General features: G+C 39.9%; 1 protein-coding gene across 1 annotated transcript in view; it reads left to right on the forward strand.

Moving 5' to 3' along the window:
• The first annotated feature begins 5,067 nt into the window (after nt 1-5,067).
• The window catches only part of CCDC172 (coiled-coil domain containing 172), a 55,929-nt gene continuing 46,724 nt past the window's right edge, over nt 5,068-14,272 (forward strand). Inside the window, exons 1-2 of the mRNA XM_025995929.2 lie at nt 5,068-5,175; nt 5,744-5,829. Coding sequence (XP_025851714.1) covers nt 5,097-5,175; nt 5,744-5,829 — 165 coding nt within the window. The 5' untranslated portion in view covers nt 5,068-5,096. The remainder of the gene's footprint in view (nt 5,176-5,743; nt 5,830-14,272) is intronic.

The raw sequence follows: 14,272 nt of genomic DNA on the forward strand, positions 1-14,272 counted from the left end.
TACAAAGCATGATCCGTTCTCAATTATTTTTTCTTTAAATAATATTTGATTTTAATTGATTATGCAGGGATTGCATTACTAATCCAAATTCCATAAGTCAAAATATGTCTTCTGAAAAGATATTAATTTGTTGGTGATAAGCATTTTTTTTTCTAGGAAACATATCTGCTTTGAAATGAAACACAGCTACTGAAATAGTCTTATTCAGCCTCTAGTTTTTGGAGGCAGGAAATGAAGTAGTTAAGGATCTGTCTTAAGATATTATCAGGGTTGAAATCCTGATTCTGCTACTGTATGTGACCGTGGATAAGTTACTTAGTTCTCTGTGCCTCACATCTCCAATTGTAATGTAGAAAAACATACAAGTGTTGAACTTGTAAGGTTATTGGGTTGATTAAAAGAATTAAGATGTGTCAAAGTCTCAGATGGTGGTTGGCATATAGTATGTTATCGATACATGTTAGCTCTGATTCCCTTCCTTTTTAGTGCTTCTAACCCACTGCCACAGATTGACTACATGAGCAACTCAGATAGGCCACTCACCTGCTAGAAAACATCACATGACCCCCCATCATATGTGAAAATATTAAAGACCATCTAAAAGTTGGCTCCATCTAACTCTCTGCTTTTTTTCTCCCTTACTTGCTATCTATTGAAGTCACATCCTCCTTGAAAATGCAGCTCATATTCTCAACCCCTACTGGTAACTCTCTCAGGTCACCTATATCAGACTTAGTCTTTCTCCCTCTGTCATATTCCCCTAGCACAAGCTCTTGTACGCAGCCTGCTTAGGAGTTATTTGTGCATGTTATGTCCCATTTGATAGATGATGACCTCCAGGAGGGCAGGGCTTGTACCTTTCAATTTTGTGTCTTCTCTGTAGTACCTAGCAGAGGTTTTTTTATACTTAGTAGATACTCAATAAATGGTTGTTAAACTTGGTTGAACCTACATTTTGTTTTTCTTTTTGGCAGATGCCCTGAGAAAAACATAAAATAAATGAATTACTTTTCGTCTTTTCATTGCAATATATATGCCCTGGGCTAGGGGTATTTGCAAGCCTGGTTTAGAACCTAGGGAAGTCATCAATCTAAGAATGGACAGGAAATGCATTTTAAATCACAAGAGCAATATAGCCTTATGTAAGGCCTTCTAGCAAAGCAATTATCAATGGCTCAATAACCCAGGTGCTAGAGTTATTATGAACAAAAGTCTGAGGTTGAGAGACAATGAGTGATCTTAACTTTTATATTCCATAGGTATGCAATTCAATGAAACATGTACAGATGGAAGGTTTAGATCTGAAAATCATATGTGGGTATCATAATGCAAATAATTGGCTTTCTTTCTAAAGAACATCTGTTGAAACATCTGAAAGCAGTTGTTTATACTGATGCCAAAATGCTGAAAAATATAATAATTCTCCTATGAGGTTAGAAATATCCGGGGGAAGAAAAATAGTTTTTATGTAGTTCTGTTTTTATTAAATCCTGTTGTTGCTTCTCTAATATGGCACATAGGAGATGCTCAATAATATTTGTTGAATGAATGTTGAATGAATAGCAGAGACTCATTAAACAGTTGTTGGATGAATCATTTTTTTTTAGACTTCTAAGATAACATTTTCAGAAAATGGTATGCCCTAGTTTTACCATGCCATATACCATTTTTATTTGGCATAAATTGAAGCAATGCTACCCTTGCTCTGAATATTATAGAATGTAATCAGCATGTATATCTAAAAGAATAAATATCTTACTGAAGAAAATATTTGAATAAAGCTAGTGCATGATTGAATAAATCTAGTATATGATAATACTATTTTAATTTCCTAACATGTTACTTTTACCCATTATTATAAAAGACTTAAAATTGGAATTGTGGGCTTGTATAATCATGTTTCAACAAATAAAAGAAAATAAAAATCCCTGCTGATATCTATAGTGGTGGCACCCCTAAGACTAATTGAACTTGGCATATAAAAGCATCACAATATTCTGTGATATGAAGACTGCAGAAGAGGAAGAAGTCATTTCTCCCCATAATCCCATTCCAGAATTTCCAGCAGTTCTTCCTTTGCATACGCCTGTGTGAGGGAGGCAACTGGGCTCCCCAAAGGCTGCCCAAATTCCACTCTGCCAAGTTTTCAGTACAGAAAGAACATGTTAAATAATAAATGTGAGTTTGAATGTAACTAATAAAATTGGAATGTTAAAGAGCAGCATGCTTTTGAAAAGCAGCCTCCTTGTAAGAATGCCCCCTGTGCAAGTCCACGGGAAATAATTCTGAAGGGAGTGATATTAATTAGTAATATAATTTATCTTCTGGAAGCCCTTTCCTTTGATAGCGCCATGGCACAGTTCATAAGCTTCCAAACGAGTGCTCAAAGAAAATGGTTCAAACCACAATTTCAGTTTTGTTTTCCATCCTCGAACAGATAAAAGAGTCAGATTTATTTCCGTATATCTAAGTTTTACACATGCATCACATGATGGAGAATTATGAAGATATAAAAGTGTATTTATGAAGAGTTTTCAATGAAATGGTAAAAGGCTTATGATGTAATCAAAGGAAAACCCAGCAGTATCCAAAATTAAATTCATGGCCTCTGATCTCAGATTTCTTGGTTTCAGCTCTAGCCCTGTCATATACTAGGTATGCCACCTCGGCAAGATACTTAACTGTTCTGTTCTCAGTTTTCTCATCAAATACTATGAAGGTAATAGTAAAAATCATTGTTTGGAATAGTGCCCAGCAAATAAGAAATAATACTAATAGTAATTAATATTATTATTTATTCACAATATTTTCAAGCTTGTAAAAGAAAATGCAAGGTGAGGAGGATTAGCTGGAAGGCAGTAGCCAAAATGCTATTCATATTTGCATCTGAATGGTAAGTTTATAGATAATTCTTTTCTAAGCATTACACTTTTCCATATGTATTCTTTTATAATAACAGTTTAAAAATGAAGTTTTGTGCAGCCCCGGGTGGCTCAGCGGTTTAGCGCTGCCTTTGGCCCAGGGCCTGATCCTGGAGACCCGGGATCAAGTCCCACGTTGGGCTCCCTGCATGGAGCCTGCTTCTCTCTCCGCCTGTGTCTCTGCCTCTCTCTTTCTCTGTGTCTCTCATGAATAAATAAATGAAGTCTTTTTTTTTTTAAATGAAGTTTTATGCATACACGGCTTGATGGAAGTTGAGGTGGAAATTTGGAAGAGGTTAAAAACTCATAGCCCAATATACTACAGCATTAATGAAATATCAATTCTTTTATACAGATGATGTGAAGGAATTCATACTTACCATCTTTCAATTCTAATCCAATCTAATTAAAAATCATTTTTTAAAGTTCAGCCAATGTCAATTCTACAGTCAGAAATGATGTCAGATGTTTATTATAATCTTACAATTTTGGCCTGCTAAAACTAAAAATGCTTTATTTTTTAATTTAAAAATCCCATGCAAAAGTCCCAAAGGTGCCTTTCATGTTTAAGCTTTAATTAGCAAGCACTTTGGTCTCTGACACATATTGTGCAGATGCTGAAGTGTTAATATTACCGAAGCTTGATTACAAAAGGCAATGATTAATTTTAAAGCAGGCTAAAAAGATATGCCCTGATTACAAAGGAATGATTAAGGCGGAATGTCAGGCATCGCACATTTATAGCAGCCTTTGGCACAGTCAAGGATAAGGCGCCGCAGTCTTACTTAGAATCATGAGTCCTCAGCTCTCGGTCACCGGGTTCCCGCCGCGCAGGAAGATCCCGCCAGCGCAGGCGAGGCCCGCGGACCTGGGCCGCCACGTGGCCAAAGCGAAAGAGCCGCAGGCGCGGGCTGGGCCCAACGCGCCGCCGTAGCTCGGGGCCCCCGCGGGACCAGGCCAGGCACCCGCGGCGGCTGCGGAGGGTCCCGCACGGTGTTGTCCGCCCGCACACAGCCCGGGGAGGGGGGGGGGCATTAAGAGGACCTGCTCCCGGAAAAGAGGCGGTGGGAGGAAGAGGCCAGCCGCGGGGGCTGCTGCCCGGGCGCTCAGAAGCCAGGCTGGGGCCTCCATGTTGACGTGGCAGCAGGACGCAGAGGGAACCCGCGGGAGCCCGGGGCCTCGGTGGAGGGGGCCGCGTCCACACGGGAACCCGGGCGGAGCTTCCATCCCGGGGGGAGACGGTGGTGGGTCCTTAGAGGCACCGGGAAGCGAGGCCGGGGCCTGGCGCCACACCTGGCGCGTCCTGAGCCCAGGCTGAGGCGCGGGGGGGGGGGGGGGGGGGGTGCGGGTGGGGATGGTGGTGCGGGTGAGGGTGAGGGTGCGGGTGGGGGTGCGGGTGGGGATGGTGGTGCGGGTGAGGTGGCGGTGCAGGCGGTGGTGCGGGTGGAGGTGCAGGTGTCGGTGCGGGTGCCGATGCCGATGGGGGTGAGAGTGCGGGTGGCGGTGTGGGTGCGGGTAGAGGTGCGGATGGGGGTGCAGGTGCGGATGGGGGTGCGGGTGCGGGTGGCAGTGCGGGTGGAGGTGCGGGTGGAGGTGCGGGTGCGAGTGCGGGTGTGGATGGGGGTGCGGGTGTCGGTGCGGATGCGGATGGGGTGAGAGTGCGGGTGGCGGTGTGGGTGCGGGTGGAGGTGCGGGTGGAGGTGGAGGTGCGGGTGGAGGTGGGAGTGCGGGTGTGGATGGGGGAGCAGGTGTCGGTGCGGGTGCGGATGCCGATGGGGGTGAGAGTGCGGGTGGCGGTGGGTGCGGGTAGAGGTGCGGATGGGGGTGTGGGTGCGGGTGGCGGTGCGGGTGTGGGTGGCAGTGCGGGTGGCGGTGCGGATGGGGGTGCGGGTGGCGGTGCGGGTGGCGGTGCGGGTCGGGGTGCGGGTCGGGGTGGAGGTGCAGGTGGCGGTGCGGATGGAAGTGCGGGTCGGGGGGTGCGGGTGCGGATGGGGGTGCGGGTGCGGGTCGGGGTGCGGGTGCGGATGGGGGTGCAGTTGGCAGTGCGGGTGGCGGTGCGGGTGCGGGTAGGGGTGCGGGAGCTCTGAATACCTCTCCTCCTTCGCGGTTCTCTCTGGGGTCCTCACACTCCTGCCGGCAGATCCTGAACCGACCCGCAGGCGTCCGGGGCCTGAGATGAGCTTAGAGTCCCTGTTCCAGCACATCATCTTCTCGGAGCATCAGGCCGAGGAGAGTCGCCGCTTGATCCGAGAAGGTCGGTGCACCCGTCTCTCGCTGGGTCCTGTCTCCTGGGGCGGGGGGTTGGTGGTGGTGGGGGGCGGTGGGGGCTGGAGCCAAAAGCAACCCGGAAGGTGCGGTCCAAGCCCTGAGGGGGGCCCTACTGTCCACGTGCACAGAAGTGGGGACTTTGGAAAGATGCAGAGGGCACCTGGGTGGCTCAGCGGTTGAGCACCTGCCTTTAGCCCGGGCGTGATCTTGGGGTCCTGGGATCGAGTCCCACATCGGGCTCCCTGCATGGAGCCTGCTTCTCTCTCTGCCTTTGTCTCTGAGGCCTCTCTTTCGGTGGCTTTCATGAATAAATATATAAAATCTGGAAAGGAAAGGAAAGAGGAAAGGAAAAAGGAAAGGAAAGGAAAGAAGAGAAAGAAAGAAGAAAGAAAGAGAGAGAGAAAGAAAGAGAGAGAGAAAGAAAGAAAAAGAAAGAAGAAAGAAAGAGAAAGAAAGAAAGAAAGAAAGAAAGAAAGAAAGAAAGAAAGAAAGAAAAGAAAAAAAAAGAAAAGAAAGAAAGGTGGAGGTGTTTAAGGATTTCATTTGTATTCCAGTGAGGTCGGAAATAAACAGATGTCGTGAAGAAATTAAGAAAGCAACTGAGTTGCTGAATGAAGAGAAAATCAAGTTGGAATTGAAGGTACCTTCACCTGTAGAGAATGCTCCTTCTCCCTTGGGGAAAAAAAAGGTCTATTCTAACTTGACTTTTTGAGGCTATTTTACTATTCAACTAGTTGTCACGCAATTAGGAAGCACACTACTGGGCCGGTTAGTGCAGTTCAGTGTTTCTGGGTAATATTTCAAGCTCTCAGTCCAGGGACACTCATCCTAATAGGCACTTGTCCTAAAGAAGCCAGTTTAAGTAATGAAGAATTGATGGTCTACGTGGGGTGGTTAACTTTTTCAAAGAGCCCAGTGTCCCTGAAAAAAAAAATTGTTCAATAAGTAGTTGGTGCATTGTGTAAATTTTGAGTAGTAAATAATTTAAGAAGTGTGCTGTGTTGATGCACCATTGAATGTAACTTTCCAAAGAGTCTCTGCCTTTTGTTTTTCAATTCTCTACCACATTTTGGACATTTCTTTCATCCAAAAGGATAATTTTTTCACTGGCATTTCTCTTTTCTGCATCATTTGAAAAGTTCTGTTATTTTAAATAGAAGCAAGGCAATCTGATGGCTTCTTGAAGGAGGATTTTGAAGGATGGGTAGAGTTTTGGAAAGGCAGGAATAAGTAATAGGAGAAAAGCATTTGGGGCAGAGAGAGGATATATGAACAAAAGGGAAACATGCCCAAGGCATATTGGGAGAGAAATCTAGTCAAAGCAGAGAGCTATCTGGGAATAGGAGGAAACCATTCCAGGCTTTTGATCAGGGAGTGGCGTGATAAAAGTGGTTTTAGAAAGATTTCCTTGAGCCCTGGGAGGAAGGGAACTAAGAACATCATCCAAGTATGCCCTAAGGAAGGCCTGGCCTATAGGGGAGGGGAGGCGACAGTCATTCAAAAATATTTATTCAACACCTAGAAATAAACTAACTGTGTGCAATGGGAAATCTGTTTGAGGAAGTCTGTTTGCTTAAAATATGTCTGTTTTAACTTACCAGTTAAGTAGTAACTAGTAAGAAAACTTACTAGTTTTCTTTGTGAACAAAAGTATTCATAGATCCCTATCCCTTCTCTACCTGGTGAGATCTTCCTTCAAGGCTTACTCAGATGTCAGCTGTGAACCCTGCCCTTGGCCAGGTTGGGACATTTTTTTGAATTATAGTTCAGTGTACCCTGTTACAATTAAACAACAGTACTTGCATGTTTATATCCCTCACTATTTTGGGAGCAAGATACCTGGAATTTTTTTTTTTTTTTCTCTTAACCATCTTCTGCTTCCACAGTTTGTATCCAATGCCTAGCACAAAGTTTACTTTGGTGTTTGGATGGATTAATGAGTACTAATAGTAAGATAATAGGGAGAGTGCTGTCTTTTAAAATAGGATTTGGACTGTTAACTCAGACTGTAGGTCCTGTTTGTTTATGAGTAGCAGATAAAGTAGCTACTAACAACACTATAAGCTGATGGGAAGGGCAGAGAATTAAGAATGTCATGATGTAGCTTTCTTTTTCTTCCAAAAGAATTAAGATACTTTCAGGATTGGTAACTGGAAGCTAATCGAAGCAATAGGCAACACATACAATTAGGTAATGCTTAGCTGATGCTTACTGAGCACTTACTGTATGCTGGGCACTGTTCTAAATGCTTCACCCATATTAACTCCTTTAACCCTGTCAGGAATCCTGTGACATGGCACCATTATTAATTTCCCTTTATGGATGAGGAAACACAGAGGTTAAATGACCTTCCCATGATACATAATTGAAAACAAGTAAGCTACCATAATGAAAATAACAAGTAATGATAGCATATTTTATTAAAACATTTCTTGAGCTCATCTTACATTTTTTTTTCTTCATGAAATCCACATATAATAATGTATCTGATGCTTTTGCAGTTAATTTAGGGCAGTTTTTTAAAAGGTCACTTACGTAAGTTTTTATACAAAATGTATTTTTCCCAGATTGGTGAAGATATTGACCTGACAGATAACAAATGTTTTAAAAAAATTTGCTCTTTATGTGTCTTCTTTGAAAAAAAAAAAAAAAAAAAAAAAAAAAAAAAAAGCTTACTCTTTATACTGTTTTCTCTTTTAGCAGCCTATTTTGTTGAAAATGGAGATGAATTTGTTGCTAAATACACATACATAAAAAACGTTGACTCAAATATTTATACTTGAGAAAAGACAGAGCAAATCCTTAACATTGTTTAGAAACATCTGCTGAGATTACTAATTAATATAGGCTCTTAAGTGTGCATTGTTTTTTAATCAGCTCATATATAGGGGTTATAGTACAATTGTATCTTACTAATAAAATTAACATGAGGTTCACAGTGCATACAATACTAATTTGTAATTGAAATAATTTGATTTATAATATAGTCAAAACGGCTTGTGTGTGTGTGTGTGTGTGTGTGTGTGTATATGTGTATGGATAAAGATTTTAAAAGTGGAATCACAATTATAATGTAAATGACTAATGGGAAGAACTAAAGAAGTAATCATAAATTGATTTCTTGTATATTTTATTCTCAGAGTTAATTATATGCCTGCCAATAACAATGAAAATATATTTACTTGAATATTTGATTTGGCATTTATTGACCAATTTATCAAGTGGAAGCAGCATTGGGAGAAACTAGAACATAATTTGAATAGGCCAGTGCTTGAGCTATTTGTACAGTGATACATTCAGACAATATTTGGGGCATTTATTTTGGAAGTTGCTTGTGGTCAAAAAATGTATTTAGGAAGTACAGTACTCGTGGGTTTTTTTTTTTTTTTCTTTTCTGTAAAACCCTGGTAGCATGTAATTAGAACTTGAATGATAGCATTTGCCTTTCAGGGCTCAATGAGTCCTTTAAAATATATGGTTGCAAAAGTCTCAGATTATATAGTATGAGTACTTTGTGAATTGGAGAGCTACAGTATGGGTGGTTAGGTTTGGTAATATGAAAACAGAAAGACAGGAACATGCATGCCCTGGATTGCATTAATGCTTACCAATATAACATACCTAAAGCTCCTGATAGTCAAGGAAAGGTTTTTTTTAGTATTGATGACAGAGCAAATCAAAATTAAGGACTTATAGAACATTTGTAATTTCTCCTAAGCATTTTTTTCTGTTTTAAAAGTAGTATATAGTTAAAATTTAGGCATTTAATATGTATAAACATATTATAAAAAAAAACAAAAATAATGCCATACTGTCTCAAGAGAAAGTAAAGAGAGGAAAGTCTGAGGCTGACTACTTTAATTTTTCTTTTCCCAATTTTAACTTACTATGTAAACATTAAAGCAATACTAAAATAATATGTCATGAATTTTTTAAAGAAAATTAATTATATTGAAATAAACAAGTAACTTAAGGTGGCTTCATTTACCTTTCTTCAAAATGCACACATTACTTTTTTTTAGTTGGTAAAAACCCTCCCAGTAGGAGACCCTCTTAGAACAGCAGAAAAAGTCATATCTGTTAGTACTCTATTACTCTACTACCTAAAGAGGGAAAGAACAAAATCACAAATTGTTATCATGTATAATACTGAAACGGAGTTTTGTTATGGAGATTTTTCCTTTTGTAAAAATTGTGACAAAAATTTATAGCCTTTTTAATTTTATTGATTAGAAGTTACTTAAAAACATAAGTAAAAGGCAGTCTGGGTGGCTCAGCAATTTAGCCCCGCTGTCGGCCCAGGGCGTGATCGAGTCCCCGCCCCGTTTCAGTCTCCCTGCATGGAGCCTGCTTCTCCCTCTGCCTGTGTCTCTGCCTCTCTCTCTCTTTCTCTCTCTCTCTGTCTGTGTCTCTCATGAATAAATAAATAAAATCCTAAAAAAAAAGTTAAAAAAACATAAGCAATAAAGTGAATTATTTAACCTCAATTTTAGAAGATAACATGAAAATTCTGTTTATCACAATTTAATACTTTTCTATATATAATTTTGTTCATTGTGACCAAGACACTTTTGAGGGTAGTTATACTTAGTTGCTTGCATTCTCTCTGACTTTTTCACGTGAAAGTCCTTTAAGCAAAATCCCTCCTTGTCCTAAGCATGTATAGCTGATTTTTTAAAAAAATATGGTCTAGAACTTTAGGTATTCTGTCTCTTGTACATTCACTTTGGTCATATGTACAATTCCATAGACAGTGGTTGTATTTCAGAGTCTGGAGTCCATTCTACAAAGTATTTTTCTTTTACATTCAGGATACTTGATAAAGGTTTGGTGGATGTTTTCTTTACTTCCCAGTGCTACTTCCAGAACATTTCTCTACCCACTTATGATAGCTCTTGCTATGTTCTACCAACTTTTCCCAGCTTCTTTTTTCTGTTATCCTGCTAATTCAGTGATACTCTCTTTTGCTCTTAGGATTTGGTACCTGGTCCCAGGCTTCCCCTTTGTCTCAACAATTGCCATCATTGTGAATAACGTTGTCTGTAGGGACCATTCAGCTACCAATCTGGCCTGTTCTTTGCTCGCCACGGTTTCAGTAACCTTTTTTTCTTTTCCACCGCAGCCACCTATTTCCATAATCATACTGTGCCATCACCTAAAACCATTTCACTTTCAAAATCAATAAAACATTTCACTTTTCTTCCACGCTCTTTGTTCTCTAATTTCATCAGGACCTTGTGTCCATTTCTGTCTTTCTCCACTAGTACTTGTCTGTGTATTCATTTCCTTCTTTATTCTTAGATTTTATGGTTGGTCATTCTACTCTTCCTCCTGACTCCTCTCTCATTTTTTTTCAAACCCTGGCAAGACTCCAACTCCATGTGAACCAATTGTCTGTGTCAGCACTCATTTCCAGGGGAGATTGGATCCAGTATTCATGAATGTTACCTTCAGTTCAACTGAGATCTCCATACTGCCTGGAAATACTACTACATTCCTTTTTCACTCTGTAATAACTGTTTAAACCTTCACTCTTCTCATACATATTATTCTCTCTTCTGAACTACTTAACTTAACTACTTAGTTATCTCAGGAGATAACTTTGCATTTTGTTTCAGGGAAAATAGACCATCCAACAGGAAATTCTTTATTTTCCTACCTGGTGTTCTCCAAACCCATGGTGAAGATCATCTTTTCTTCCTGTTATGAAGGATATGCCCTTCCTCCTGACAAAGGACAATTCTATCTATGTTTCAAATCTCATCATCTCCTGTATCATCATTATCATTGTTATTATGCATATTAATGGGAAGGGACCTATAGAGAGACAGGTTGAAGATAAAGACTAGAGAGAAAAGATAATCATCCCTAAAAGTCCCTAAAAAGGTAGAAGGAGGATGGGTGGGATCCAGATCATAAGGTAAGAATTAGCCTTTGATGAGAGGAGGGATACCTCTTCTGTTGTAAAGCTGCCTGGGTGGCTCAGTCCATTAAGCATCTTCCTTTGGCTCAGGTCATAATACCAGGGTCCTGGGATCCAGGCCAGCTTCAAGCTCCCTGCTCAGCGGGGAGTCTGCTTCTCCCTCTTCCTTTTGTTCATGCTCTCTCTCCATTGCTCTCCCCAATAAATAAATAAAATGTTTTTAAAAAGCCTTAAAAGTAATAGATAGTATTAAATAAATCATTATTATATATCAGGTCTTATGCTAAGCATTTTACAAACCTGATCTCAATTAATTCTCACAAGAATCCTGTGAGGTTGGTAGAATTATTCTCCCATTATTCATTTGAGAAAACTGAGACATGGAAACCAAGTACCTTGCATGAGGTCATGTAAGTGGCAAGCAATAGATGTAAGATTTGAAGATATATAGGGTTAACTAGAGAGCCCTTACTCTTAAACCCTGTAGTATAGTGCAAAGAATGGAATGAGGAAAAGATGAGGATATAGGAAAGTTTGGAGACAGTGCTAGGGAACTAAAGGCATAGTTCACTAAAAACCTTAGCTTTGTTAGTTCAACAATTTTGATGTATGTGTCATATGCGTTTAATGAAATTATTAATAAGAATGTGTCGTTTCTTTCTTCCTATGCTTTTCCAGTTGGGTGGCCATATGCAAGCAAGGTAATAGCGTGAGTTTGCAGAAGTTTCCCTGTAATTGTAGGGGCTACTCATCAGGAAAGATCTATTTCAGTCAGGCAGTGTGTTAGCCCCTGAGGGTTTAGTCAGAAGTACCACCCCTTCCTTAGAGAGAAGGCTTCATCAGGTTAGGATGCTTTCGTTTGCAAACAACATAAATTAAGATCAAAACAACTTAAACAATATTGAGAAACTATTGACATATATTTGAAAACCCAACATTTGATTCAGCGGTTATATCAGTTGGAATTGCATCAGGTTGCTTATAAAAAAAAAGTAACCATGGTGGCTCAAATAACCTCATAAGGGGTTATTTGCTCCAGGAAGTCTGAAGTTGGAAACCCGGGGCCATTTATTAAAACTGCTCAAGGAATTCCTGAAAGACCCCAGCATATTCTTTCTGTTCCACTCTCCTTAGCCTGTGGCTTTAGTCCTTATAGTCCTAGTACTGCTCTATCCCCAGGCATCATATTGAATTCCAGCTGGAAGAAGAGGAGAGCATGAAAATCAAAAGACTTCTCCTCATGTGGCTTTTTCATTGTTTTGGTGGAAGGGAACTCCTCTCTAAGGACTTAGTCCTGAATCTTAAGGATTAGAATTTTGCCACATGGTCAACCCTGGAAAATGGAGACTGGGAATGTAAATACTTTTAACTGGATATGTTACTGCTCTGAATAAAATCGGAATTTTATTAATAAAGAATAATGGCAAAATGCTGGTTGTTCTTGTGTTCCCCTAAAAATGACTAACAAGTCCTAGAGTCATGCTTTCTCCTTCTAAATCGGGAAGAGAGGGAAAAGGAAGTTTGTAGAAACTTTCTCTGAAAAGCAAGAAATTATCCTCATCAGATACTTTCCTACATCTCATATCCACAAATTGTGGCGAAGTGTAGTAAATTCTCCCAAATTCAGGGGGCTGTCTAGGGATGGCACAGGTTTCTAAAAACTAATAGTTAACCAAGGAAAGGAAGAATGCATATTTTGGAGGCAACCACAGTGTCTACAACAAGTATTTTGGTGGTGGTTAAAGCCAGAATGGCCATGTAAAGAGTCCCTATAGTAGGTTGAAATATGTAAGATTAATTGATTATATTTAACATTTAATCTTAGTATGATTTATCATATATGAAAGAATATAATGCAAAGTTTTCCCTCGTAAGTTATCCCTCAGTCAAGCAAGAGGTCTTTTATGTTCAAGTCGTTATAAAGTCTTTTTTTTTTTTTTAAGATTTTATTTATTTATTCATGAGAGACACAATAGAGAGAAAGAGAGAGAGACAGAGAGAGAGAGAGAGAGAGAGAGAGAGGCAGAGAGAGAAGCAAGCTCCATGCAGGGAGCCCTATGTGGGACTCAATCCTGGGTCTCCAGGATCACGCCCTGGGCTAAAGGCAGCGCTAAACCGCTGAGCCACCCGGGCTGCCCCTCCTTATAAAGTCTTAATGTTACTACATGCACTTAAAATTCCTTTATTTTATTTTGAAGAAGAACTGAATGATAGTTTGAAATACTTGAAGGAATCACCTGATTGAATTGATTTTTAAAAGTAGACAGACATTTAACCCATTTAGTTACTATTCCTGGAAGTATGACCTCAAAATTCTAAATGCTAAATTTCATTGTGAAAAAGCCACTAAATAATGACAAAAAAAATCCAAAAATCTCTAAAATATAATAATGTAATTTAAAAAGGGGGTACATAAGTATGATACCATTTAAAAACACACAGAACATCTATGAGGGATTATAAATAAATAGTGGAAGTATAATGACATGCTGGAATGATAAGTAGCAATATCAAGTAGTGATTATCTCTGATGGGGTAGATGATAAATGTAATCAGGGAAGGGTATACAGGGCACTTTTTTACACATACGGTTTAATTTCTTAAGTTGAGGGTGAGGGCATAGCTGTTATGTGACTTTTAAAAAAACGTTTTAAAAATTACAAAGCAGTGTTTTTTAGTCTATTCAAAAAGTTATGCAATCATCCCTAATAGAGAATATTTTCATCACTCCAAAAAGAAACCCTAAGCACTTAGCACTCCCCCTCCATCCCTTCAAACCCCACCGGCCCTAAGTCACCACTAATCTACTTCTGTCTCCAGATATTGCATATAAGTAGAATCCTTTGATAGATGGACTTTTCTGACTGGCTTCTCTCACTGAGCATATTTTCATGGTTCATCCATATTGTAGCATATATCACTACTTCATTCCTTTTTATGGCTGAATACTATATTCCATCACATGGTTATACCAAATTAGTTTATCCATTCATCAGTTAATAGACATATGGTTGTTTCCACTTTTTAGCTATAATGAATAATGTCACTGTGAATATTTGTCTACAAGTTTGTGTATGAACATATAATATCAGTTCTCCTGGGTATTCCATCCAGGAGTGGTATTTCTGGTTCACATGGTAAGGATGGGTTTAACTTTTTG

The sequence above is a fragment of the Vulpes vulpes genome, chromosome 15, assembly GCF_048418805.1.
Source record: "Vulpes vulpes isolate BD-2025 chromosome 15, VulVul3, whole genome shotgun sequence".
NCBI classification, from domain to species: domain Eukaryota; kingdom Metazoa; phylum Chordata; class Mammalia; order Carnivora; family Canidae; genus Vulpes; species Vulpes vulpes.